At 37.2% G+C, this 27,279-nt stretch overlaps 4 protein-coding genes and 1 long non-coding RNA gene across 7 annotated transcripts; 2 read left to right on the top strand and 3 right to left on the bottom strand.

Annotated features, from left to right (window-relative positions):
• Nucleotides 1-317: 317 nt before the first annotated feature.
• nkx1.2la (NK1 transcription factor related 2-like,a) lies at nucleotides 318-2,946 on the bottom strand. Its single transcript, XM_056761215.1, has 2 exons — nucleotides 2,540-2,946; nucleotides 318-1,668 (listed from the first exon to the last, which is right to left on the bottom strand). Exons 1-2 carry the CDS (start codon nucleotides 2,769-2,771, stop codon nucleotides 1,073-1,075), a joined length of 828 nt encoding a protein of 275 aa, XP_056617193.1. The 5' UTR covers nucleotides 2,772-2,946; the 3' UTR covers nucleotides 318-1,072.
• A 1,510-nt stretch (nucleotides 2,947-4,456) lies between these two features.
• LOC130432246 (uncharacterized) lies at nucleotides 4,457-9,901 on the bottom strand. Its single transcript, XR_008908446.1, has 5 exons — nucleotides 9,407-9,901; nucleotides 8,474-8,635; nucleotides 5,523-5,706; nucleotides 5,195-5,312; nucleotides 4,457-4,697 (listed from the first exon to the last, which is right to left on the bottom strand). It is a non-coding gene; the product is annotated as an uncharacterized LOC130432246 (long non-coding RNA).
• Nucleotides 9,902-10,357: 456 nt separating this feature from the next.
• On the top strand, nucleotides 10,358-13,511 carry morn4 (MORN repeat containing 4). The gene is made up of 5 exons (XM_056761545.1): nucleotides 10,358-10,499; nucleotides 10,909-10,987; nucleotides 11,339-11,453; nucleotides 11,550-11,659; nucleotides 12,035-13,511. Exons 2-5 carry the CDS (start codon nucleotides 10,921-10,923, stop codon nucleotides 12,181-12,183), a joined length of 441 nt encoding a protein of 146 aa, XP_056617523.1. The 5' UTR covers nucleotides 10,358-10,499; nucleotides 10,909-10,920; the 3' UTR covers nucleotides 12,184-13,511.
• Nucleotides 13,512-15,358: 1,847 nt separating this feature from the next.
• On the top strand, nucleotides 15,359-19,158 carry st3gal7 (ST3 beta-galactoside alpha-2,3-sialyltransferase 7). Of its 3 annotated transcripts, none has more exons than XM_056761542.1 (7): nucleotides 15,359-15,445; nucleotides 15,828-16,032; nucleotides 16,214-16,334; nucleotides 16,837-17,162; nucleotides 17,761-17,947; nucleotides 18,081-18,221; nucleotides 18,631-19,158. In XM_056761542.1, exons 2-7 carry the CDS (start codon nucleotides 15,896-15,898, stop codon nucleotides 18,865-18,867), a joined length of 1,149 nt encoding a protein of 382 aa, XP_056617520.1. In that variant the 5' UTR covers nucleotides 15,359-15,445; nucleotides 15,828-15,895; the 3' UTR covers nucleotides 18,868-19,158. The 3 variants fall into 3 exon arrangements, with proteins under 3 accessions (XP_056617520.1, XP_056617522.1, XP_056617521.1); XM_056761544.1 differs by having other exon boundaries at nucleotides 15,363-15,438; XM_056761543.1 differs by having other exon boundaries at nucleotides 15,374-15,445; nucleotides 15,818-16,032.
• A 333-nt stretch (nucleotides 19,159-19,491) lies between these two features.
• Nucleotides 19,492-27,250, bottom strand: hps1 (HPS1 biogenesis of lysosomal organelles complex 3 subunit 1). The gene is made up of 18 exons (XM_056760868.1): nucleotides 27,113-27,250; nucleotides 25,923-26,044; nucleotides 25,545-25,679; nucleotides 23,807-23,949; nucleotides 23,580-23,688; nucleotides 23,338-23,498; nucleotides 23,098-23,200; nucleotides 22,947-23,016; nucleotides 22,604-22,659; nucleotides 22,279-22,449; nucleotides 21,834-22,007; nucleotides 21,629-21,705; nucleotides 21,357-21,488; nucleotides 21,202-21,270; nucleotides 20,902-21,043; nucleotides 20,433-20,546; nucleotides 20,239-20,321; nucleotides 19,492-20,027 (listed from the first exon to the last, which is right to left on the bottom strand). The coding sequence occupies exons 2-18, from the start codon at nucleotides 26,037-26,039 to the stop codon at nucleotides 19,865-19,867; spliced, it is 2,019 nt and encodes a 672-aa protein (XP_056616846.1). The 5' UTR covers nucleotides 26,040-26,044; nucleotides 27,113-27,250; the 3' UTR covers nucleotides 19,492-19,864.
• Nucleotides 27,251-27,279: the final 29 nt, after the last annotated feature.

A 27,279-nucleotide genomic window follows, 5' to 3' on the forward strand; every position in this document is an offset into this window, starting at 1 on the left:
GGTAAGACAGTCAAACATGACAGTCTATACTACAGCTTTGTTTAAAACAATGACATCAAATCCTTTCCCGAGGTGTCAACACAACATTAGTTTGTGTATAAACCACATAGTCGGTGTCACAGGGCTGCTTTCACTTTTATTATTACAAGTAGTAGAAATAAAAGAGATTTCAGCTTTTTCTGTATTCTTGAACACCTGCTCTTCCTTTATGTTTTTCCAACTTTTAAATGAAACTATCTATTTTAAGCATAGATTTTATGGTTTGTGTATGTGTCTATCAGTGGCCATCAATATATTTAAAACAATGAAAATCTAAGTAGAGAGTAAAACGTTTAATGTGAAAATTACAAATGATACGGAAAATTACACAGGATGGTTTTACCCACAAAATGCTGCATAAAATTACAAAAATCTTACAATTGTTTGTATCTGTTTAAAATGTTTACAATTCTTCACTGACAACGGGTGAAAGAAAAAATGCTTTGAAGATATTTTTAATAATATAACTACTCTGTATTTAAGGAAATTTCCATGTTGTTTATGTATTGCTGGAGCTGAAAGAAATACTTGCATGATGTAAAAAATAGAAATTGCTTTCAGTGTGGTTTTATTATTTCCAGTTTTGTGGTTTTGAAGGTGACCTTAAAATGTCCTTAAACTGAAATACACACCAATTTGTTTCATTGTATTTTTTTAAGAATTTGAAGATGTTTAGCAGTAGCCATATTGCTGGCACATATAATGTACAGTATATATATATATATATATATTCTTATGTAAAAGAAAAATGTAAGATAAAGATATGAACTGAGTTTTTATTCTAATATTCATTCTGTGACGATATCTTTCAAACTGATCATTTCTGTCCAGGATTTAATTTCTCTAAACTATTCTGTTCGTTTATCAATGAAAAATAGCATGGGCTAGATTCAGCCAGGAAAAAAAACAATAAATTAAATTAAATTATATGAAAGAAGGAATCATAAAATTGACAAACAAAGACGATTATTAAATGCGTATACAGTTCACTTCAAAAATGCACATTTACAGCATCGTTACTTAATTCAAGACTTCATAAATGTGGAGGGAAAAAAGCTGGCTGCAAAAAGCTATCGGGCAAAAACGGATGCAAGAGAGCACCGGAGGACGTCAGTGGCACGGCTGAATGAAAGAAAACGTTCCCGGTGCTGTATGGAGGGTGGAGAGCAGATGTGGATCCACAGGTTGGGCTGATGCTATGCAGAGAGTTTGTCCCGGGTTGCAGTGAACCATCAGCACCCGGGTTCTGCTTTTTCCACTTGGTTCTTCGGTTCTGAAACCAAATCTTGACTTGTGTTTCGGTTAGGCTCAAAGATAGTGCGAGGTTCAGTCTTTCACACACGGATAAATAACGCGTAACGCGGAACTTGTTCTCAAGAGCCACCAGCTGTTCGTACGTGAACGCGGTTCTGGCGCGCCGCGGCTTCGCGCAGCTGTGATCGGACCTACGCCGTCGCTGGCGTGCCAGATCATCCGATGCTGGATTGACTTTGTCCTCGCCTGCCTCACCAAACTCTTCACCAGAAGAAAATCCCGATTTTATACTTCTGAGAGTGGTCACGGATTCAGTGGCTGGATCTGGAGGATGTAGTCTGACACATCTTTGATGCTTTTCAGCTGTATGATCACCTGTCAATAAATAAAAAGTCAGTTTTGGTAGTTCTTGCAATTATGATTTCAACCAAAGTGCTTGTAAATGGACTGGAAAATGTACTCAAACGCTTCCAGTGGAAATTTACACACTACAAAATCTTACTATAGTTGGTTTCAACATATTTCGCATCAATTTCTAAATATGTACGATCCGTTTTAAAATGTGCTTTATGAACTTCTGGGAAGGCTTGGGTACCAGCTCTGACATTCCAGTAATGACACGAACTTTACACTCTTGTACAAGAGCATGGAGAGATTGTAACTGTGTGTCTGGAGGTGTGGATTTAAAGAAGACACATAATCCCTCAACAATTTCTAAATCACAAATCCCCTCAAATGTCATGTTGCGGAAAGAAATCCTAGTTAAATCCAGCCATGGCGCGCTAATGGAGTTTCATATTTGTCGGTAGATCGATAAATGTCATCTATTTAAAGGGAAGTTTTAATCGAACGATATTTGGGATCAGACATGGCAGGGGTTTTGAAGTTTGGAGCTGCAAGCTGCTGGAGGGAGATATGCAGCATCCAGTAATGGGATATCGATCAAAGTGAGCGCAGCCATTCTCAATGGGACGATTTAAACAATTATCTGCCCTGACTGTCCCAATGGCAATCACTTACTCAGCCGCTGCTGCTTAAAGAAAACGCAGTCTTGGAAACGAGGGAAAGGTCAAATTCTATCATCTAATGACACGATGTGACACAATGGACCTGTTTGGATGGGATCTTTTCCCTATCAATTGAAAATAGTATACGCACTGGATTGCACAATGCTGGCTAATGCAAAAGTATGAACAATGTATTTATATATACAAATATGTATTTTACAGTTTTGCACATTTCTCACCTGTGCATTTGTAGAGGGAAAGAGATTCTTCGGGTCCAGGAGTTTCTTTGCTCTCGCGCTGCGTATCCAAACTTCCACATTCTGTGTTTTCTAGCGGTAACGTCCTTGTTTTCGCCAGCACTTCGTTTGTCTTTCTACTTGTAAACTTTTTAGGATCCAGTATGTCAATGATCGAAAAGGAAATCCTATGACCTGCCGTCGTCTTTCTTTCTGACTCTTGATTTTCAATCATTTTCCAAGATGTTTAAATTCCAGGAGTGTTTCTGATATCGTATTTCTATATCTCTTGTTACGCAGACACATCAAGTGGAAGGAGCTGCTCGTAAGATGCGATCCGGTCAGATGTCAGTGGATGAAGGTGTGCTTGAGCTCTTTAACAGGTCCATTAAAGGAGACGCGCGAACACGAGCGTTTAACGGGGTCGCTTTCGATTGGCTGAGAGCGTTCGGTACTTAAACCTGAGTTAATTTCAATCAATACAAATGGGCAAGTTCCCATGCTGACAAGTAACTTGACTCAAGAAAATTGTTGCATCTAATTTTTATAATGCACTCATAAAATAAATGTTAATTAAAGCCCTTTGCTGTAATTTAGGTTCTTAAAAACTCAGTAAGAAGAAATGGCTATAGAGTTTCAATTCGATTTTTGGAGATCTTAGGAAAAAATACAAAGTCAAAATTGTGGAACCAAAGAAATGGTTTCTCAAGAATAGAGACGTCTAAACCTTTGGTAACATGAGTGACGTCATCATCATAATGTCAGATACTGCCTTTTAACCTAAACGTTACTTAGACACATGTGAGTAATATTGTTTGTTTAGAGTTCAGGAAAACTGAATATTTGCAGCTAATTGATTATTTCACATTTTGTGGGATTTTTAGTGTTTATTTCATAGTCAACCACCCAACCCAGCATCTTTACATTCAATACTGTAAGTGCCATCTATCGGTCAGAGATGGATCAATAAACGTGTGTCCAAGCGCTGATAAAAAGCACTTCTGTTACAGTTATTTATCGTAGTTTATTTTCTTTAATAGACTACATAACAAATAAAAAAAGAGATTAGGCAAATACTAAGAAAGGAATAAAACAAAAGAACAGATAGAAATAGTACATGAAAGATTGATTCTTTTGAGCGCTGTATCTCATTTCATAGTTATAGGTTCACGACCTAGGAATAACTTAAACAGGCTTACAATTTAAATGCAAGGGATATTTAGAATAGGCGACTTGTGAACTTAAAGTTTAATTACGTGAATGTAATTGATTTAGAAAAACAAAATGCATACAAAATAAAAGTGCACTAAGACAAAGATTAAATTATCTGCAAATTTGTTTTGATAGTTTACAAGATGTCATCTGATGCAATACAATTAATGCATTTTAAACATCAAGTGTCCAAATACTTTTGGGGACCAACGTAGATCAAAATGACAAGCGTATTGTCAGAACTCCACATATGCAAACATCATCTTAAACCCTTGTCTTCACTTGAGATCAGAGATGTAATTTCCTCTTTTCTTCTTTATGGAAAAGGGTGACGTAACCTCTCCTTCCATTCAGTTGCATTTCTGCTTGTTTGCTAGCAGCCTGGAGTGTTTATTTCATGCTGTAACATGCTCAAACATCAGACAGTCGAGGTCCAAACAGAGAGTGTTTGCTTGCATTTGCATGTGTATGCTGCCCACTGCACAGCACAGAGTGAGGTCCATAAGAATGGAGGCTGATGTCTTTCCTGAGAGTTTACAACTTCCTCTCTGCAGGTTTGGCAGTGTGCACATCTGTTTACACAGGACCATGTCACAAAAGTGTGGCCCAGGGGGCAAAACGCAGGGACAGGTACCGGAGATAAAGAACACACAAGTGGGTAAGGTGGGGAATCTGGGTGCACAGTCTGGGGGGGGGGCACACTCCCCGCCTCCTGAACAATAAAACCATCAGAGCACCAGGGAGGCCAACTCAGTCTGGTAAATGTGGAATCGTTCATTTAGTCGCGTCTTGAGGTGGGGCTATGTTTACGGATGGGCGTGGATCCTTGGTTTGGTTTTGTTTCTTTATTCCTGTCTACAGTGCAGGCGGACAATAGACCGGGAAACTGCCGTGTCGTCGCTCTTTTGAAGATTATGGCTTTAGAGTACTAAAAGTTTCACGGATTCCCCTGTTTAAATAGAGAAAATAGACTTTAAACATCTTATGAGGGGTGTAAACTTTGTACAAATAAAGATGCATTTAAAATAAAAATTAAAAACCTTTTATTACAAAACAGTTTTTAACCTTTGTTTGAGCACATTGCTAAAAGAAAATACTAAAAGGGAGAATCATGTCTTTAGACTTTAAGAACTAGAGTTTGTTATCATTCATGTGTTTAGATCCAGGGTATTTTCAGATGGGGTCTGCAGACCCCTGGAGGTCCATGAAGGTACTGCACAAGTTCCAAGATTGTACATTACATGCAGAAAGATTTTATACATTTCTAACAGTTTTTTTGTTGATCTTAAAAAAATTATGGTCAAACTTTTAAACCACACTCTTCATCTATGAATATAGAACATAATAATATCATTAAGAAAATAAGTAAATACTGATAATAATATTATCATATTATTTACTAATAAATGTATTAACACATTAATAAAAGTTATAATATATCTTTACCAAGAGAACATTACGGGGTCCCTGAATTGGCTGAGTCTTGTGGGTTCCTTAGGTCAGAAAGGTTGATATACCCTAGTATCACCGTATCTGGGGGACAATATAAAACGGATGCATTCTTCTGGAAAAAAAACATAATTGAACCATATCAAAAACTTAATATATATTGACCAAATACTAATCAGTTTGTTCATTCAGTGTAAGTGTCAGTAAACAGACAGTTAAAACTTTTCCTCAAAACTTTTGTGCACAGAATGAAAGCGATGTTTCGGGACGACCAAGCGAGCACAAGGTCGGCACCGTTGTTTAGTAATTGCCCAAACAGTTCTACCTGTTCAGCAGCAGGCGTAATGAAGGCTCGCTGGCAGCGTCCGGGACGGGTGAGCACGTCTGGCAGATGCTGACATGCAGCAGATGTGGAAAGTGGCTGGATGATTTGTTCAGGGGCTGGATCATAGCAAAAGAGGGCAATTACACCAGGGGACACTGTCACACAGTCATGGACATCGGCCCTTCTGCTCAAACACACACAAATTTTCCATAAGGTGCAGGTCAGTTCACTCCTTATACACTTTTACATATCTACATTACAGGTTTCATGCTACACAAAGATCATGACAGGAGGTAGAAAAACTCTCAATCTACTCAATTAAAATAAAGCTAAAGTTCTTACTGAATAGATTAAAGAAGAGAAAAAAAGACAAATAGAAAGGGGACCTTATTGGCACACTTTGAATACTGGGAATGACAATAAGACATAATGGCTTTGACATGACTGTGGTATATCCCTTGCCATATGTTCATCATGAAATTCTATTGGCTGCCGCCACTAGACACGGAAACGCATTTACGTCCTGTGTCAGATGTTTGAAGATGCTTATGCTAAATGTACATGCATGACCCAAACTTTATTGGCTGAGATCAAATCCAAGCACGGAGGATCTCAGTCTCTTCAGTGAACAGACACTTGGGTTAATGTGCCACGTACATTCAGAGTAAACGATTGGACGTATTTCCTGCGTGTCAGTCTGAGGTTCTGTGCAACGGTTGATGTGATGTTCTGTCACTCAACGTTTGGTTTGATTGCACATTGTTCGCAGAAGGTCGCATCATAACTCATTAAATCTTAATGAGTCCCCCGGGAACCACCTGCAAGCCTCTTCTCGATTGCCCCTTTAAATTACGAACGACTCTCACGCTCAGCGCGCTCAAAAATGAAGATATATTCCACGTGTAAAGAGGAGAGCTATTAGTTACATTATTTAAACAGCCCACTTTAAAGCCAGGGGGAGGCTGACTTTATGAAGGGCAATTAGGTACTCACTATAATTGATAATTCATACTCATCACAATTAGTCAGTATAAATAGGGTGTCTGGGATTAATGGTTATGGCTGTTTAGAGAGAGAGGTACTGGCCAGAACTGGTCAGGCAAGGCTGATGGAGTGGAAGGAGGCAGAACCAAATTCATCTCTATTTGCAGAGGAAACAGATTGTGGTTGTCCCTTCGACACACAACCAAATCATTCCACGGCTCCCTCACCTTGAGCTGTTTTGGTAACAACAAACGTGTGCAGGTTTTTGTTAATGTTGGTGGAGCTTAACCCTCAGAGAGGCACTGTAAAACTGCAATATATGCAGTTACATAATATCTTGACACTTAATGTGCATTTAAATGACATTCGATAGCAGCTCATTCTCTGAAAAATATTACAAACTTGGCAGGAATACTTCAAAATTTTGCAAACTTCTGATTCATTTTTGATATGTTTGCACTGTGGAACACGAGATCCAGGGGCCGAGGTAGGATCCAACTCCTCCCACTTTATATACTTAATCGCAATTGGGAGTATGAATATATATATATGTTAACCCAAACCCTTACTCTAACGCTTAATCTAATAGAATACGCTATTAATAATATGTTAATAAATAAAGTTTGTCTTCAGCAGGTTTGTTTTTCCGTCAAAAGCATAACTTCATCTACAACTCAATGCAGAAATGGTAGAGCAACATCATAAATAAGTATTGCCGCAGGAATCTGCCGGCCAATCGGAATGCAGTGGGAGGTGGATAAAATCCCGAACCCTGGATCTCACGTTCCGCAGGAGCTACTGTTTCTTTTTTCAGTTTTCAACATGTTTATAATATTGGAAATATTGCTAATTCAATAAAAAGTTCATTGTTTTCAAAAATGATACATGATAAAATAACTTCTATTAAAAAACGAATAAAAAAATGTTAGAAGATTTGCTCTGAGACTATTGTGTACAAATTTCAACTTAGATTTCTAAAACTGTAAACCCAGAAGGTCTGTGCTGAAATTCTTTCAGTTGTGAACTTCTGCAACCACAGCTTTAAAATCCAAAAATCTAAATACATAATCAGTAGTAATTCTGGTTCTTATTGAAACTTTCAAATGTGGTTTTGTTGAAAATGGATGTACTGTGTGATCATATGCTGTTTTGGCACTAGACGGCCGGGGTGAAGGTCTTGTGTAGCTTTGCTCTCTGTTGACACCGGTATAATTGCTATACTGAACTCTGGAACAGGCAGACCTCACTAATCAATAAAGTCTTCACCAGCCATTTCCCCCGTGTTTCTGCCCTCATTTCTCAGTTAATTGTTCTTCATTCAGGAATGTCTATGCCATGAGCAAAAGGTGTGTGTATGTGTGCAGGTTTCCTTTACTGAGTGTATTTACTAGTTTGTTCTTAAAGCAACGATACGCAGAACAATTATATTCCATCCATATATATATAGTTTTGTGTATGTTATATGCTCTGTTTATTCAGGGTCTTTACAAAGATAATAAAGCTAATGTCATTCCAGTGCAATACTTTAATATAAAAACCTAGTCCTGATTTTGCTACAATATAAAACATAATCTAAAATCAACAAAATAGAATAAGCATCAAATAAAGACGTGTAAGTTATAAGTGTAGTGTCTATAAAAAGAAGTTTAAGGTCAAATATCACCCAATCCAAATTATATAGACATTAAGAAATCCTAATTCCAAGATCACCTAATATCTCTGAAATGAGGCAATAAATGATGACTGACATCTACTAAGTAAAAATAATACACATGATCAGTTCTGGCCTCGTCAGATGAAGCTAAATTATATTTCCCAGCGAAAACTACGTCCTATAATACTCCTATCTTTTCTTATCACGAAGAGGGACAGATTCATGGATAATGTTATTGCTTATGAAATAAAAGCCTCTCTCCACCCGCTGACAAGAGATTTAGAACAGCGTGTGATGGTTTGACTTCTCTAACCTTGATGTTGGATGCACAGATCACGTATACGACAAACTTTCCTCATACGTTATGGCTTGCTGAGAATTATAGGTCAATTTAGGCTCGGCAGCGAGGCGACCCTTTTCAACAACCTCCGTTCCACCATCCCTCCTGTTTGGACGTTGACCTTTGTGATTTTTCCTGCAAGGAGAGGAGAGCATTGCATTGATGAGTGTTTTAGTCGTGTGGTCAGTCCTCGTGTTGTGGTTGGGCACTCATGTGTAGTGATGCCTGCAGGACCCATCCTGTGACTCTGGGGCATATGGACTTTCCTGCCCATTTCCCTGGTGCATTATTGCCATGCTGATTTACTACCAGTGAAGGATAATCATCATAGAGCAAATTATGCCTCAATCACATTGTGTAAGCCTTTGTTCTTAGTCTTTGGGAAAAGTAATGAAAAGGAAAAAAGTATCTATCGACAATCAATTATCTTATAATTAGTATGAGAGGTAGATGCATTTTCATATTTTAATAGGTACTTTGCTTTAAAAATACATTCATATCAAAAAATAAAAATAACATTCAAGTTAAATGGAGGGAATGGAGATGGACGCTGTGTGTTCATATATCCCTTACGAACATAGACCATGTTTTTTTTTTGGTGGGGGGGCACGATTTTACTACAGTTACCATCTTCTACTATGTTTTTTACAAAAAACATGGTTTTCAAAACCATGGTTATTTTGTGATAACAATTGACCAAAGTAACCATGTATTTTTTGTTTAACTGTAGTAAAACCATGGTAGATTTTCGTAAGGGTTACCCATATTGCACTGACAGGGTTTGACATATGGGGCCATATTTAGAAAATGGGATTCTCTTGTTTGAAAGTGAGAAACACTTATCTTCAAAATGGAAGGCAATAGATCTCCGGGGTGAGATTTTTATAGACATTTCTCATTACCAACCTATTGGTGTTTATAGCGACGGTCATAAATGGAGCTCCCTGTGGTGCTATGTTTTATGAAGAGATCAGCTGTCAGCATACGGGTGTAAACCTCTGCGGGACGCACTGACTCCAGCCGAGAGAAAGGGAGAGAGAGAGAGAGAGAGAGAGAGAGGCAGTGGCTATCCACAAAGATCAAGAATGCTAAACTACACATGGAGCTAAAGTCATTAAATATAAATGAATATTCGCTAACAATGACAGTTTATACAAAATAAGAATGTGTACCGAATACCATCTACGGACAAATATAATATATGTTTGATCCTTGTTTGTATTTTTGTACAGTGTGACACATTAGTCTCAGTTGGATTCCATTTCGACTTCATATAAGTACAATCATGTATTTAATATGTATAATACATGTATAAATTTGTCAGTTCTGTTCTCAAAAGTGCATCTATACACTTGAGTACATACCTCTTGGCCTCGCATCAATGTACATACAGACAATGCAATTTTCCAAACTCAAACTTGATATAGGATGCTATTGCCGCAGATCAGCCAATCAGCGCTAAGCAACTCCAGCTAGCAGCGCAAAGTCCCTTTGAGCAAAGTCTCCGCACTCGGGAGTCATATTTGCAACGCCCCTAGCAGCTAGTTTGCGATCGCACATGGCAGGAAACAAACTTCGGAAAAATATTTTTTTCCTGACATTAACGGTACCCTTTTTGTTTCTTAAGCTTATTTTCCAAGTAATTAAGCTACTGTGAAAATGCAGAGGTTTGTGAGGTAATTACCAGTAGAAGGTTCAAGAACATTTTATTTAACGGTTGCATCTTATTATTACTGGAGTTCACTGAAGCAGTCGTTTTGATCATTGTACTGTTCCCGATGAAGTTTTCCCCGTTCATTGTAATCACAGATCCTAATACAACTGCGGCGTCTTGTTAGCATCAACAGTCTTTGGCAGCACTGCAAAACATCGCGAGGTCTTCTGGAGGCGAGTGATTCGGCGATAGGAACGGAGACCCGGCGAGTCAGATTTTCTCTGCGGGTTCGCTAAACAAAGAGAAGGGTTTTAATGCTCTTGAGTTTGCACAGAAACATCGCAGGTAAGCGGATTTCCCATGTACCGCCGCTAAATAGCATAAAAACAGGCCTCGGGGTTTACACGGGCTGCGAATGAGAGCCGAGGTGACGTCACCGCCGCCAACACCGACGCTCTTATCTCAGTCTGTAAAGGTTACAAATATCTAGTACAAACCACTCGTTACTGTATAACCGAGACAATCTGCAATTAAGTGAACTATCAAGACGGAATTGACAGAGCATTTATAAATGGACTGCAGATTTGGTTTGATTATTGGTGTGGACATTGCTGTCCTGTTCATTCTGGTGAAGAATATCAATTCTAATAGTTTCTATTAAAAATACCAATTTATTTATTTGCTCTCGTTCCTTAGATAGCCACTGTATTTCAGAATATATATATTTAATATTATCATTTTGTTTTGTCTGCAGCGTGGTGGAGGTATGACATTAACTAGGGGCTCCTTCACTTATTCCAGTGGAGAAGAATATACTGGAGAATGGAAGGAAGGCAAGATATTTCTTACACACCGTGCATTGGATCATTGCTTATTACTATTATCTCTGTGCTTTTAATAACAATATTAATATGTCAGATGTAGTTATACAATTTCTACTCAAGTCAGTGGAAGAACATTGGACATTTTATGTTTCTACTGTCAAAGCAAGTCTAATGTAAAAGCAAGAACTGGGTACCTATGCCTATTCATAAGATTCAAGTATTTGTGATAAATGTCGGAAGTTGCAGTCGGAATTGCTTGAGGAGGTGGTTGCTAACATCCCAAAGTGCTAATAAATGCAAATTACAAGTGAAAGCTATGTTGTATAAAAAGTGTCTACCAAATCCCTGTTTTCTGTGCAGGTCGAAGGCATGGTAAAGGTGAGCTGAAGTTCGCTGATGGCACCTGTTATAAAGGTCACTTTGAGAATGGTCTCTTCCATGGATCAGGAATGTTAGTGTTTCCTGATGGATCCAGGTCAGAATTTGTGACCCATTTTATAGCTTATGAATATTTTAGAGACTGTGATGCTGTAAGCGCAGTAACGCATACAATGCAACTTGTGTTAAACAGGTATGAGGGGGAATTCGCCCAAGGAAAATTCCAAGGAGTCGGAATCTTCAGCAGGTTTGATGGGATGAAGTTTGAAGGGGAATTCAAAAGTGGTCGTGTAGAAGGATATGGTAAATATCACTTCTTAATTTGACAAACGTTGTTTCATAGAATTTACTGTATGACCAAAAGCATCTATCCATTGTCTGAAACTGCCAAAAATTCCCTTTAAAAGGTTTATTTATAATTTATTTATATTTTAGGATCTAAAAACGTGAACAGCATTAATAAAATACCAGTAGTGATCCTAAAACATAATAAAAAATAGTAATACTGTAGGATATACAGTAATTATTTCTATAACATTTCTTTGGAAAGTAAATTATCTTTGTGAGTTCAATCTCTGTGATGGTTTTAAAATAATTATTTTAAAAATGTTATAACGATTGGAATTCATTGGTCAAAAGGTTTGGGAACCCTGTAATATGTTTATCTTCCCCGTGTAGGTCTTCTGACATTCCCAGATGGTTCCCATGGCGTTCCACGGAGCGAGGGAATCTTTGAAAACAACAAGCTTCTGAAACGTGAAAAGTGCCAGGCTGTGGTGCAGAGAGCAAAGAATTCAGCATCCACAGCCCGAGGCCTTGCTGTATGATATACTGACCTCTATAAAACAACCCTGAACTGCAGCTTTCAGATCAGGTCCCAGAAAACAATCCGGATTGCAAAGGCACTGATTATGGATCTGCGTTCAGGGCTGATCTCTGCCTTTACCAAACAAGGGAGCTGGAGAATCCGTGAGACCCATCGGACCCTCAGGGATGGATGAAAGAGCTTCTGTTCCTCTTGTCTATTTTTCTCACACACGTTGCTCTGCCTTGGTCTTCTGTGGCTTAAAAACATCACAAAATTGTCAGATTGTTATGGAGGCATTTCAGGATTGTATGTGTGATCAGATCGAGGGCGGTTTTGGTAAAATAATTGACTTGGTCTTGGTAAATCTGATTGTATCATGCGTGTTGATAAGTTTTAGTTGTTGCTGTTTGGGGTTTCCACGATTAAACATTCTTAAAGTTAATCTTGAAAATCAACAGGATGGACAGTCATGCAAATAAATACGATAATGTTTATATTAAGGTATATAAAGTATAAAAACATAGTCATAAAAAACAAACAATAAACTATCAGAACTCTAGTGAAGTTTGTGGGAATCCAAATATTGTAATTTTAGTTTTCAACATTTTCTTAAGTGCACATTTGGAATCAGGTGTTCTAAATGTGCCATAATTCTTGTATTAAAAGAAATCCAGCAATGAAGCTGGAATTACATTTTTACTAATGGAGAATAGCTGTGAGTGGAAACAGATTCAGTAGCTTCTAAATAATTTATGTATAATGTTATTATTTACTAACGTATTACAGTATAATTCTGTATTATATTATTACTGTACAATACAGAAATGGTATTGTATTGACATTTGCAGATATACATGCACTAGATATGTTTGAGGATTTTGTTTTGTGTGTGTATTTACTATTACTTGATAATGGTTCACTCTCATGTGCAGTGTTACAGAGGGTATGCATTGACGTCACCTTCCCACATGAACACGTTCGGGAAACGCTCCCTTGAGTGGTAAAACTAAGGCAAAATGGCTGCATTCAATAGAAGGAACAAAAAACGGGACTAAAACATGCAATTATTACTGGACTCAACGGTGATCCTTACGACTACCTAATGACTACAGAGGAATCGGGTGTACTTGGACACTCAAATGTTGCGCGGAATTGCGTTTCCTGATATTGTAACCATTGAGTTTTCTCAATGTTGTACCACTCAAGTAGGCGTGTACATGGGAAAGTGACGACACATGCATACCCTACATAGAGAAGCCTTAGACACTATCATCTAAAATGTACTGACACCAAAAAGCATTTTGCACTGTTATTTATTTGAGCAGAGAATGAAAATATTAACATGAAAATAAATGAGAAGTCAGAAAAACGCTGTCATCTGTATTTCACTTTGATTTTGGTTTGTGTACGTCATAAGCAACACCATGAATGTCCAATACAGCAACAACACACACATAATTAATGCGTAAAGCAGAGGAGTTGAATTTTTACTATTATCTATAAACAATCATAAATTGACATTTAATCTTTTGGGCAGTTTCCCAGAGAGGGTTTAAACTTAGTCTTAGACTAGCTTAAATGTTAGAAGTGTCTTTATCGAAAAAACTTGCACTGAAGTATCTTTAAGGGGTTATATGGCGTGCATACGTGCTTTTCTGTGTCTTTAATGTGTTACCATGTATTAGACACGTAAAATTGCATAAATAAAAGTGCGGGAACAAAAGTGCATTCTATCTAAAAGTGAATGCTCACCCAGACCTGTCAACCACAGCTGTTGTCCACAGGATGTCATCTTTTCACCCAGATAATTGTATTTATTTAATAATAGCTCTTTACAATGTAAAGAATGTGAAGCCATGTCAGTCCCTGTGTGGAGCTGTAGACAGGAGCTGGATGGAGTACAAACTAACACCCGACCCACTCTCGCCCCATGAGCTCACCCATCTGGTCACTGTTGTTCACCTCTACACTCCTGCCCTTTGCCAAGCACTGGAAGTCCACTTTTACAATAACCACAGCCCAGTAAACACCCTGTTTTTGGAGATTATGTTATTTATAAGTGTTAAATTAGCTTCAAGTGATACCCAATAAATTCCTTTTAGATTCAAAGAACGCCCGTTACCACCCAACGTCCAATCACTAAACAGAATTCAGGAACATCCTGTTAGTCGCACATGGGCAAGAATGCACACAAAACGCTGCAGCACATCTGATCATGATGTGTTTGCAACATGTATCACCCTATAAAGTGTTTTTTAGGGAAGAATAGAAGCAGATGGCGGCGAAGGTGACATCAACTTGAAACGCTCAATAAAGCCACCATCACATGAAAATAAAAAACAAGCGTTGAGCAAGATGCAAATGAATCGCACGGAAAATGTTTACAAGAGTCGTGTGAATGCAGATGGAACTAAATACGCCCAGTACTTTGATTTCATAACAATACAAACATGTTGTTAAAGTCATTAAATGGATCTGTTATTAGTATACACTGTAAAAAAGTACAACTTTTTACAGATTTTATAAATGTTATGTAAAAAATCCCTGACAATTTTACAGAATTGAACTATTTTTGACACATATTTTTTTAAATACTGTAAAAAATGTAAAATTACAGAAAAATACTGCAAATTTACAAGAAAAATATAAATGCCATGTTATTTTATGGGGAAATTTTTATATTACGGTATATTCCTGGCACCTCACAGCTGCTTGAAAATTAAAAAAAAATTCAGTCTAGACTTTTTTGGTCTATTTTGAAATATGGGAAAAAACCTTTCTAAATTACAGACAAAGCTTGCAAATTTACAAGAAAACATGTTATATTACAGGGAAAACTGTTATTTTACAGTTTATCTGATGTCCAAGCTACCAGAATGTTTTATTATTTTAAAAGCATATATATATATATATATATATATATATATATATATATATATATCAGCTAATTCATTTACATTCCGTAATCAAACTATTAAAAAAACATGTATTTCCCTGAAATTAATTTTCTTTGTATTAAAAATGGTGTACATCTTTGAAACGGCCCAAACATTACCTAAAGCATTTAAATTCATAAACCTGCAGTGTTGTGTTGTTGTTAAACAATATGTTTTATGGTGGACTGTGGTGGATTTGTTCAAGACAAGTGATGCATTCATAACATGTCAATTATTAACTGTGAGGAACAGAAGAAATGGACAGACACGCAACTCATTTCCAGTTCAGCAGACATGTTTTCTCTCTGCCTGGATGTAGAAGACGGACAGCACCTAAAGTAAGAGGTAAGCTATTAAACGTGTTGTTAGAAAATACAAGAAAGCTTCCTAAAAATGTGTAAGGGTTTGTGACTTTTTAGAGCAAACATGTGCTATAAAAAGCAATCACACTGTGTATACCATACAGTAACAGTGCTTCCTGAATGACACGTTTTTATAAAATGTGAATCACTTTTATTTAACAAAACATGTTTGGCCAAAATTTTGTTCCTAAAGAGGTTGAGAAGAGTCTGATTGAACATTTTGATTTGTTCCTATGCATTGTAGTAGATAGATTATGTTTCTTAAACCATATTTATAAATTAACATTAGTTTTTATTTCCTCACTGTTACTTTGTGTGTGTGGTGATGTTAATAAAAACTTTGTATTAACTGAAGCTTGTTTCAGATTTTATAACAGACTCTCGGGTCTCCCGGGTAAATGTTCATAACTGACGGGCACAGTCGGCTGTAAAAATGGTGACTCTCAAACACTTGAGTGTTAAGGACGAAGGTGATGAAAACAATGTTCCTCTGTTACCTGAAGCCAGCAGCTCCGAGATCCCAACCACACAACACCGGAGGGCAGAGTCCATGGAATTCATTGTCAGCCGGTGGGTTTGCCTAAGATAAGACAGACAGCAACATGAACGCAATTTACATGCTTCACTGCAGTTTCACAACCTGTCCACACATCTATTAAAACTAATGGAGCAAATTTAACACGTTCTAATAGCCTAAATTACAATAAAAGGGCAAGCTTTATGAAACTGGTGCTTTATGATTCATTTTCAGGAGGAGCAATCTCATTTTGAGCATTTTTTTGTTGGTGAGCTGTTACTCTGCACTTCTGGTTCCTGCATATCTATCAAACCAAGAGTTGATCTGGATCAATGGCAGCTCGATGGAAACCTTGGTAATTTACTGTTGTATACCATGAGTCCTGTGAATTATAAAATAGAAGTTATGCTTTATTGTATATCATAATGTTCCAGTCTTGATTCACGGCTTTGTCTTTGTTGACAATGAAATTGTTCAAATCATTCATTGCGATCATTGAACAATACCTTTAAACCATTTACGTTTAGGGTAAACTATAAATGAGTTTGTCACTATCTTAAAAATCTTAAAAAGTTTTTTTTCTTGTAAAATCTAGACGATGGGTAAGAACACTGAAGATGCTAAAATATAACCGTTTTCATTTTCTTCAGACATTGCTGTAGCAACAAAATTCCTATGATTATTATTGTTATTTTATACTTCGAATAGTTTACCTTTGTTCTAAAATGAATGGAAAATAACAAGACAACCCCAAACCATTGAATCTTTATTGTTTTATATACTTTACAAAATGACATTTTTTCTTAAAAACATATTGTCAAGATATCTAAACCCTAACATGCTAATACGTACCTCAGGCTCTTCTGAATCATTCAGCAGCCATGCTGTCTCAGTCATGCCGCAGCGGGTGGAGTGTGGAGAGGATGAGGGAACTGTCTACACCCGCTGGGCTCCTGAAGATTCCTGTCTTCCTTAAAAATGGAACAGGTGACTGGACGCTCCCGCCTCCTCTGGGTCTGCTGGGCAGTGAGGAGAGGGTGTCTCTGGCCCTGAGAGCTTTACCTCACACTGGATTACCTTCTGGAACAAAAACTTGCCGGAGATGTGCGGTGGTTGGAAGCGGAGGCGTTTTACATGGCAAAAATCTTGGACCTCATATTGACCAGTATGACATTATAATCAGGTACGTAGTGGCCCCAAATATTGGGATACCTATACATCTACTAATTTAAGTTTTTGCATTTAATAATTTCCTACCTTTTAGTTTGATATATTGCATATCTAATTCAATAGCATTGTTGAAGTGATAGTTCACCCAAAAATGAAAATACCGTCATTTTATTTACCCTCCTGTCATTTCAAACCCATATGACTTTCTTTGTTCGCAGATCACAAAAGAAGACATTTTGAAGAAATTTGGTAACCTAACAATGGCTGCCCCTTTTCACTTCTATTGTATGGAGACAAACCTTGTGCCAGTGAATGGGGGCCAGTTAACAACATTCTTCAAAATATCTTCTTTTGTGTTCCGCAAAAGTCTTACAGCTTTGAAATGATAAGAGGGTTAGTAAATTATGACAGAATTGATAATATTGGGTGGCTATAAATGTGACTTAAATGTGACATGGCGTGACAATGCTGACAGTGATAAAATATATTTTCAACCAGTGACACTAGAATGCATGTTAAATCATCTTTAATCTTACAAAAACCGAAAAAGATTTTTCTTTATTTTCTTTTCTTTTATTTCAGTATTTGTATTTTAATTTTCATTCTGATAGAATGAACAATGCACCAGTACTTGGATTTGAAAGAGACGCCGGCTCAAGAACTACCATTCGTCTGATGTACCCAGAAGGGGCTCCTTCCATTTCTGAGGAATACAAGAACACTGAAGTGGTGGCCTTGGTTGTATTCAAAAGCTTAGATTTGGCATGGCTCACCTCGGTAGTAACCAAAGACCCTTTGGTGAGTACCATCGGAAAACTGTATACAATGGTTTGATAATTCAGTTCAAGTTCAAATTTTGTCATTATTAGGGAACACAATACCATAAACACAGGCCAGTCAGAGAATTTTGTGTATCGATGTCTCTCTGTAGAGCTGGTGGTCTAAACTTTGGTTCTGGAGGGATGTGATAGACTCAATTCCTCTTCAACCAGAAAACTTTCGCATTCTGAACCCTGAAATCATGTACAGGACTGGACAGGTACTGCAAACCTATTCCGGGCAACAGAAAAAGGTCAGTATACGTAGACCAAATGTGCTATGCTCCCTATAAATTCAGGAGGGTTACTACTTTTAAGGAGGCTCTTTTGAGTTGGGACAGTAAGATGCCAAGCATCCATTAAAAACCGTATTTAGCAACCACGAAAAGTCTATAATAAGTTGTTAAAAGAAAGAAAAACATAAAAGTTTGAATCTACTGAAAGATTGTAGGTTTATGGGAAAGTAAACTCTTTAATATTAAGCCTGAAATCTCATGCTAATGAAAATTTTTGGAGTTCTTTCAATGGCAGTTTGAGACCACGCTGTCATTAAAAAAAAAGGGGGGTGGTGGCATACTAAAATACTGAATACATTGAGAATACACTCGTAATGGATAAAAAGAGTTGTCTTTTGAGTGGCCGTGTATATTTTGTGTTTGTTAGATGGTACCGACATTGGGGATCAGTGCAGTAGTTCTGGCCCTGCAGGTGTGTGATGAGGTGAGTCTCGCTGGATTTGGATACGACCTGCAGCACCCTGGAGCTCTGCTGCATTATTACGAATCTCTCCGCATGGATGCCATGATGACTCAGGTGGTTCATGATGTCAGCGCTGAGACCATCTTACTGCGGGAACTAGTTAAAGCTGGAGCCGTGCAGGACCTGACAGGTGCATTATGACGACATCTAAGACTACTCACTCGCCTCGAAGTTGTTTAGAACATATAATAAAGTTATTCAATTAAAATGAATAACTCCTAAAATACTTATACAAAATTAAAGGTTCTATAATCCAAAATATAATCTGTCTCGAAAACTCATTTCTATTTAAGTGTAAATACATGAATAAAATCAAATTTAATGGACGTTATAAGTATCATGGATTAAATCAAAATATAGTTGTTGATATGTCAGAGATTGTGTCATTTTTCATTTAATACTACATACAATAAATGAAAGGTCGAAAACTGATACTGAAAACATTGTCTTCATTTTGAACTTGGTTTACTTTTAAATTAAATTTAATTTAATTTAATACAGTGATAAATTTTGATCATGCCAAAGATTTTGGTGACACAAACCATTTCACAGCAGCATGAAGGGGGGTAATCTAGTGCTATTCTAATCTATACTTAAACTTAATTTTAAGACAATAACAATAAATATTTATATATTTCGTCTTTATCGCAACATCAAGGAGAAAAAATCTGCAAATTATATATAAAAATTTATAATTTTTTATTACAGTTATAAAAAACAGTAATTAATACAAATATTTCTATTTGTATAAAAATATTAGGCAGTTTTTATGAACTCTAAATGTAACTAATATATTCATTAAGATTAAATCTGTTTTGATAAATCTGTACTATACAGTATATGACCATGACTCTGAAAGAAATGATCAGGAAACATCAATAGCTTTCCATAAAAAAATATATTCACATCGCTTTATCAAAATGTTTCCTGGAGTCAGTGCTCAATTCATTGCAAGCAAAAGAAATGTAATGTTTTGTTACTTGGCATAATGAGTTCTGCAAATAATTACACTGAAATGCAAAGTGCATGTGCAGAGGGGCAGAAAACTGTTTTATAAATCTATCGATTATATAAATACAAAAGTAAAAATTGTTGCATTGGCCATATTACTGTTGTTTGATAAAACCTTGAGTGATCTTCACAGTAGAGGGATGCGTGAGGGTTCCCAGAGTTTGCGGGCCAGCTGACTGCAGTGCTGAAGAATATATTCAGTGGGAATTACACCAAGATGCACCGTCAGCAGTTCATAACACTTCACCACCTCGCTCTGATGACTTTTGCTATAATATCGCAGCAGTTTCCTGTGACATCATACATGGGGCAGACATAAAATTATTTATTTTATATAGATCATATTTATATATTTAGGTATTAATTTCCCACTTATGATCAGGCATATACATGCAACTTGAAACAATTAGTAATTATAACAGACAGAGATAAAAGGATGGCTGAGTAATATAGAATATGGAATAATGTTTATTTATGCAAATTCTGTTCTGTGTCAGTTACCTGTAATAATCCCAGGCAAGCATTCCGATTGGAGCAGAGTCCTCTGGGAGGCTAGGTATGTCTATTACTTCTAGTTTGTAACCCTGGCAAACCAAATTTACACCAGATTAATTAAAAAAAACTACTGTTTAGGTTTTCAACATCACATTTTCATTATGCTTATTATAATAATGGTGAAAAGGACTGTCAGTTACCGATTCGTTTTCAAACCACAGGAAGTAACAGTAAAAATAATCTCCATCTCTGATCGTGACGGTGGTGTAACCCTTCTGCAGGTACCGCCGAGCTGTTGCCACAAGACCCCAAACCTGTAAAAAGAGCCGAAAGAGCAAAAGAGACCAGTGAACTCACTAATGACAAGAAACTCACTAATTCTGATGTCAGTTTGTTCATTTAACTGGGATTACTTTGTAGTTTAAAGGGGAACATTTTTGACCAATAAATCTTCAAATTACTATATTAATTTGTTAGTTCAAATAATTATTAATGCACAATAACCCAGAGAATTTAGGTTTTTTATATTGAATCTAATTTTCTTTTTACTTGTATTATTATATGAATAATATATTTGTCTGCACTGTCATCACTAAGAATATAAAAAGTATCATGCCTTCATAATATATATTAATTGCTGGCATGTAATATTGAAATGGTTAAACACACCTTATCTTTTATGAAGTGAGCTAAAGGGCCCTTTCCAAGCTCGGATGCGGTGCGATCAGAAACATTTAGGGAGGGTGCGATCATTTGACCACCTGAACGATCAAGGTAGACGAAGTGGATGAGACCAGGAAACTCCTCCAGGTATGTGAGTACATGGTTAAAGTGTAACCCAAAATGCGCATCATTCCATCATAATGTCACCGGACCAAAAAAACGTAAGTGAGAATTACAGGGACATGAGTCTACACAGAGGGGAGCAGAAAATATTAAACGAACACTGTCGTCAAAGAGAAGGAAGGATATGACACCATTGTGATGTTCCTCTTGCTTTTCACCAGCAAAAAATCCTTCCAGTCCATCAACTTCTCTCTGAAACAGAGAACAGGGACAGAATGTGTTTTAATTCTGAAGAATAATAGAGCATGAGTGTTGTGGAAAAGTCCATTCAGACATACTGGACCATGCTTAGAGCCCGTTCTTGCATATGTGGCGGCAAACGCTGAGAACTGCTCATGCACTCTGCTGCAAAACACTGCCTGTACACGCTACACAACTGAGTCTTCATGTTTCGACAAGAGGGGAGCAAGCTGTAACACAAGACGTGAAGAGTGTGGAGCCAACAAATGGACTTGATTATGGAGATTAAAGGGTCATGAGTAAATTTAGTCACATCTACATTAAGAGCTACTGTATGACTTTTCGGTTTAATAAAAAGCAAAACACTCACTCTTTTGTAAATCCTGGTCCAGACCGGGTAAAAGCCTTGTTCTTAAAGTCTGTCCACGCATTTTGAAGTTGGGAGGTCTGAACACACACAAAAAGTCATTTTTTAGGAAGACATCTAATTGTGCATTATTAAAATGATCGGACAGTGTGGTACAGTAGGAGAGTGTGTGTTTGTGTGTGTAGTGATCAGGTTATCGTTCACTGACCTGAATGTCCATGCTGGCTAAAGTTCGGATGAATCTGTCCAGTTTACTGCGGTGCTCTTGAAAAGAGGGCTGACCCCGCGTGGCTGCACCTTGACCCTCACATAACCGCTTCTCCAGCTTCACAAACGCTTCCAAATAGACGTAAACATTCATCGCTATGTGACTGTCTGGGATCTGTTGAAAAGTAAAAGTGAAAAGTAAATGAGCATATCTCTTCAAACTGTACCTTTATCCCCCACATACAGATTTCACATCACTGTTAAAAATGTATTGAATATTATTAATTTACTTTTTTCAGTTATAAATACAGTGAGAAAAGTTGAAATAATGTTTAGTTATAAACAAAAAATAAAGGTCATACTATATAGACAACACGGTTTTTCTTAGATTAAAAAACTAGGTTACACTGATTTACAGATTCTACTTTATTCAAAAGAACGGTCACCTTAGTGAGCAGCACCATTGAGATTCCAGGCCAGAGAGGAAGACAATACATGGAGTGAGGCATCATGGGAAAGAATCCCTCATTCTTAAGCGTGGCTTCTAGAAAAACCCTGGATGGGGCTGAAGGGTCAAGGGTTTGAACTTCAAGGGTTTTTAAACTGTCTTCCGCCATCTAGAAAAGACAACAACATTTTATTAATACACATTTTAATGTAATGTAATGTTTTAATTCACATGTATACACATGGGAATACAGATACAATCAAATTCAGTTTCAAGGCTATACAGATGTTCTGCTTTGGCACGCACAAACAAAAGTGGCTTACCTGAATATCAGGATCTACAAACTGGAAGACGGGAGGACTTTCCCCTCTTGCTTGAACTACGCATAAGAACATAAGAGGCATTCAGGAAAATATAACAAGTTATCTTTTAAGGATTATTTCAAGGAAGTAATCCTGAAATAATCTGATTCATGAGAATACTTAAACACATGTGCAATTTAGCAATGAGACTACTGCTATGCAAGAAATCAGAAATTACTTTTTTGTTATATTTTCACTAACTTTCAGCTTCGTAGGTTCTTCAAAGTTAAGGCATATGGTTCAGGCTTCCAATGATTATATAGATTAGGATCAGCATCATTATTCTTGTCCTCAGTTGACTCACCTGATTCCCTGTCAGGAGGAGAGGACTCTGGTGTGTAGAATACATCTGGAACTGAACTGTTCTCCATTTCCTAAACGCAGAAATGTACAGACACAATGTCAGAGAACAATCGAAAACTAAGCCTGTGAAGCCTGAATTTGAGATATCAAACCTCAGGAGCTCCATCATCTAGATCCATTTTACTAGGATGGAGATCTTGCACCAGGATAATGAGAGCCAGTAGATCAGAGGTGGTCAGACTGGTGGCATTTCGACTGCAAAAAACAAAACAAAATCGGGTCATTCATGTATGCAAGACACCAGCTGTCAATGCACTATGCAACAAAAATCAATCCTAATTTTTTCTGTATGGTTTCCTATCTCCTATCAGTTTCTTGTTATTTTGCAGTACCTGGAATAGAAAGCCAAAAGTTTGGTGTGCACCAGTATGAAAGCGTGCAGAACTTCTTCTCCAGCTCTCTCCACACTGTTGTTGATCTGCTGCACCACACGACGTTCCAGAAACTCAATACACTGTTCACACAGGGTCGGGTGGATCAACCTCTCCACAGCCTGAACAGAAGCAGAACACTCTTCATCTGTGTTTTAAAAACTAAAACATGCACACTGCTATCCCCAAAAAAATGCACACACCTCCACTAAAAAGCTTTGGTCCTGCTCTCGTAATCGGCTGTATGTTTCCAAAAGTCCTCTTAGTTTCTGCCACAGACGGTTCCTTTGCACAGTATCTTGAGGGCGTAATCTGACAAATAAATATAACATGTATGAAGGAGTCTACTCGAGTTCTATTGGCTCAGGACAAAGTTCAAAGGCAATTATAATATATTACTTTACTTCAGACAAAAATCTGCATTTCTTACTCTTTCCTCAAGAGGGCACTGCTGAGTGTGACCATCCCAAACATGACTTCTGTGAGTTTCTTCATTACATAGATCTTTCTCTTCAAATCCTCCTCTGTTTCCTCTCCATCTCCGTTCACAGCGATGTAGAGACATTCGTCAAACTGTGCGACAGACAAACACATGTTGATTTCCGAACAACCACCCTGGCAACATCACACCATTATAGTTTCAATAATACATTTTACATATTTCAGTAGACTGTTCATCCAATTCATTCATTGAAATATTTTTCATACTTATAACTGTTGGGGCGGTGTCTCTATATATGTGTGTGTCTGTGTCTCAGTGGCGACACTAGGGGGGGCTTGCTGGTGATATAGCCCTGTCAGAAAAGCACTGTTTAGCCCCGGAAAAGCACCCCAAAGATTTCCTAATATCTTTAACGGAGTGTCTATTTACAATAAGTGCAAAAAGCCCGTCTTGAAATTGAGCCTCTTTCGATTCAGATCGTTGCAGGTTTGAATCTGCCTCCTTTTTTCCCCATCACATATCAGATCATAAAGGCATTTATTCTTAATCACATGAAAAAAGTTTGAAAGTGGCTAACAAGTGTTTAATAATGAAATTGTAGGGGTGAACGACTGGCAACGTTACTAAACAGACCTGACGGGCTTGACCCTTCCCAATGATGGTCCCACTGATTTTTTTTATAATTTCTTAAAATATTTCTTAAATTATTCTTTATTGATTTTAACAAGTTGATAACTTCTGAGAGAAATCAATAGAAAATAAATAAATCTATTTTTGGATCATGTTTGATTGGCATCTATTATCAGTTTGTTTGTGGTTGGGAGCCCAGTCCAACTTTTCCATTACTTTAGTGTAAGACAGTTTGACTATTTGATAGCAGTGACCTTAATAAAACATCACTTAAAACAAAAGCGCATTGACCTGGAAAAGAAGCTCTCCATCTTACTGCAGAGATCAGGTCAAGTGAACTTTAACCGGATTTTTATGCCGGCCGTGGCAAATCAGATGTTGTGCTGTTTTTGTACGTGGAGTCCGTTATCTGAGTTGACGTAATAGCTACAGAATTGTTAAACTACAACAGAGTATATGGAGTACGATCCAGATATGAATATAGTCAAAGTTTTGATTAATATGTATAGAAACACATCCTGGTCTTTGCTGAAATAAGTGCGTTTTACTGCAAATTCTGTTTCAATACAAAGAACAGAAGAGTACAGCACTGATTAGTTTGCTTTTAGTGAAAGGACTCGAACCTTTTGCTTGTGGATATGCTATTTTACCAGAACCTTATGAAGTGATAACAAAACCATACGCTGACTGTACGCTACGGCACGTTCTGTTTGTTCATTTCTGTATTCTGCTTCATTTGCTTTAACTGTTTGTTATTTTATTTAGTTCAGTTCATAAATACGTTTGTTTCGTACATTACACACTGCATAACGTTTTTAAATAAAAGCACAGGATATAATCCAAGCTTGTTCTAAAATGGTCACAAAATCTTAATTAACAATAACTATAACTAACGTTACGTGCACCCATGGGAGAAAAGTGTAGGCTAATACGCTGAAACAATATTTTTAAGAAGCTATTCTTTACTTAAAAGAAAAAATTGCCATTTGTTAATTTAATAATTTTTTTAGCCCACCCATTGACTGTAAAGCATCCCCAAGAAAAAAGTCCTGGTGCCACCCCTGGCGTGTTTCATGTGAATATTGCATCCGATTACCTGATGCAGAACATAGATATGATTATTTTCTGTGCTGAAAGACGTGTAGCTGTCCCCGACTATGTCCACCATGGTGCTACCGGAGATGATGATGGGTGCGAAGAGCGTGTTAATGCTGTCTTCAAATGCAGGCAGCTGAGAACACATCAATGCATATAACTGAGATTACACACTTAACCCATTCAAATAATAATTGGACAAATACATATTCATGCATATTAAAATATGAATTGACCATCATGCTGGGTTAAATACCAGCAAGTGTGATACCCAAAGCAATGTCCAAAGATATCTGGTACCAATAAGACAATTTATTAAAGATACAAAATATTGATCTGTCTTTATAAACCAAAATACAAAAAGGATTATTATTCTCACCCGTTCGCCTTCTTCCTGGGAATTTCCATATTGCTCCTGAACATGCTGCTCAAACTCAGAGTCGGTCCAGTAGAACAAAACCTCAGCTTTCTCATTGGACACCAGTAAACACTTCATTTCATCTAAACATGCAACATAAAATAAGTTCATAGCTATATTTCATATAGTAGGTATCCATGAGATTTTTTAAACACAGGGTTGTTTCTACAGTTTTATTGCATGTACTGTCAGTTGTGTAGATGTATTGCTTTTTAAAATAGTTTTAGGACATGTGACCTGGCCAAGCATGTCACGCATATTTAAGCTACGCCACACAGTTTGTATGGCTTACATGTGACCCTGGACAACAAAACCAGTCTTATGGGTCAATTTTTGGAAATTTACATTTTTACATAATCTGAAAGCTGAATAAATAAGCGTTCTATTGATATGTGAGTTGTTAGAATAAGACAATATCTGGTTGATATACAACCGTTTAAAACTCTGGAATCTGGGAGTGCAAAAAATCTAAGTATTGAGAAAAGTGCCTTTGAATTTGTTAATCACGGGCACTTTGGCCGGCCATCCATTTACAAAAACCTAGTTTGTATATATTTAAGGTAGGAAATCTACAAAATATTTTCATGGAACATGATCTATACTTAATATCCTAATGATTTTTGCCTTAAAAGAAAAAAATATAATTTTGAACCATGCAATGTATTTTTGTCCTTTACTAAAAATGTTCCTGTGCTACTTAAGACTGGTTTTGTGATCGAGGGTCGCATATGTGCTATACTAAGATTCTGTTCATATTTATAATATGATATATGCATCTGCAAGAAAAGAAGAAACTACTTTAGGATTTTAGACTACAACTACCCATGCAATTTCCATCATATGCAAACACATACAAGAAACATACAGTAGGAACACTGTCCACAGGTAATACTTATTAGTAATAGATATCATGATAAAAGTCAATTTGTTTGCCAGGCTACCTCTGCTAAACTGAGATTTTAAACGTCAAAGAGGAAAACACCAAATTTGTCAATGCTCCCCTTTCGCATAGTTTGATCACAGACATCTCGTCTTCAGAAATAAACAATTCTTGTCCCACGTCTCACCCAACTCACAACATCAACAAGTTACAGAGGAACCATGTACCACAATCAAGAAAACCTACTAACGTTTTATCAAAGGGAACTTACTATTGTTGGATTTTAAAGCAGAAAAAATTCATTGTGTGCGAATCCAGGTCTGGTTCTGTTATCAAGAACAACAATATTCAGTTTTCATCAGTTGTAGCGCTCCGCTTCCGTATTGCTACAGTGTGTCGTACTGAGCGGGTCATGTGACCTGATGATCACTCGCGCAA

Source organism: Triplophysa dalaica, chromosome 11 (assembly GCF_015846415.1).
Source record: "Triplophysa dalaica isolate WHDGS20190420 chromosome 11, ASM1584641v1, whole genome shotgun sequence".
Classification (NCBI taxonomy): Eukaryota; Metazoa; Chordata; class Actinopteri; order Cypriniformes; family Nemacheilidae; genus Triplophysa; species Triplophysa dalaica.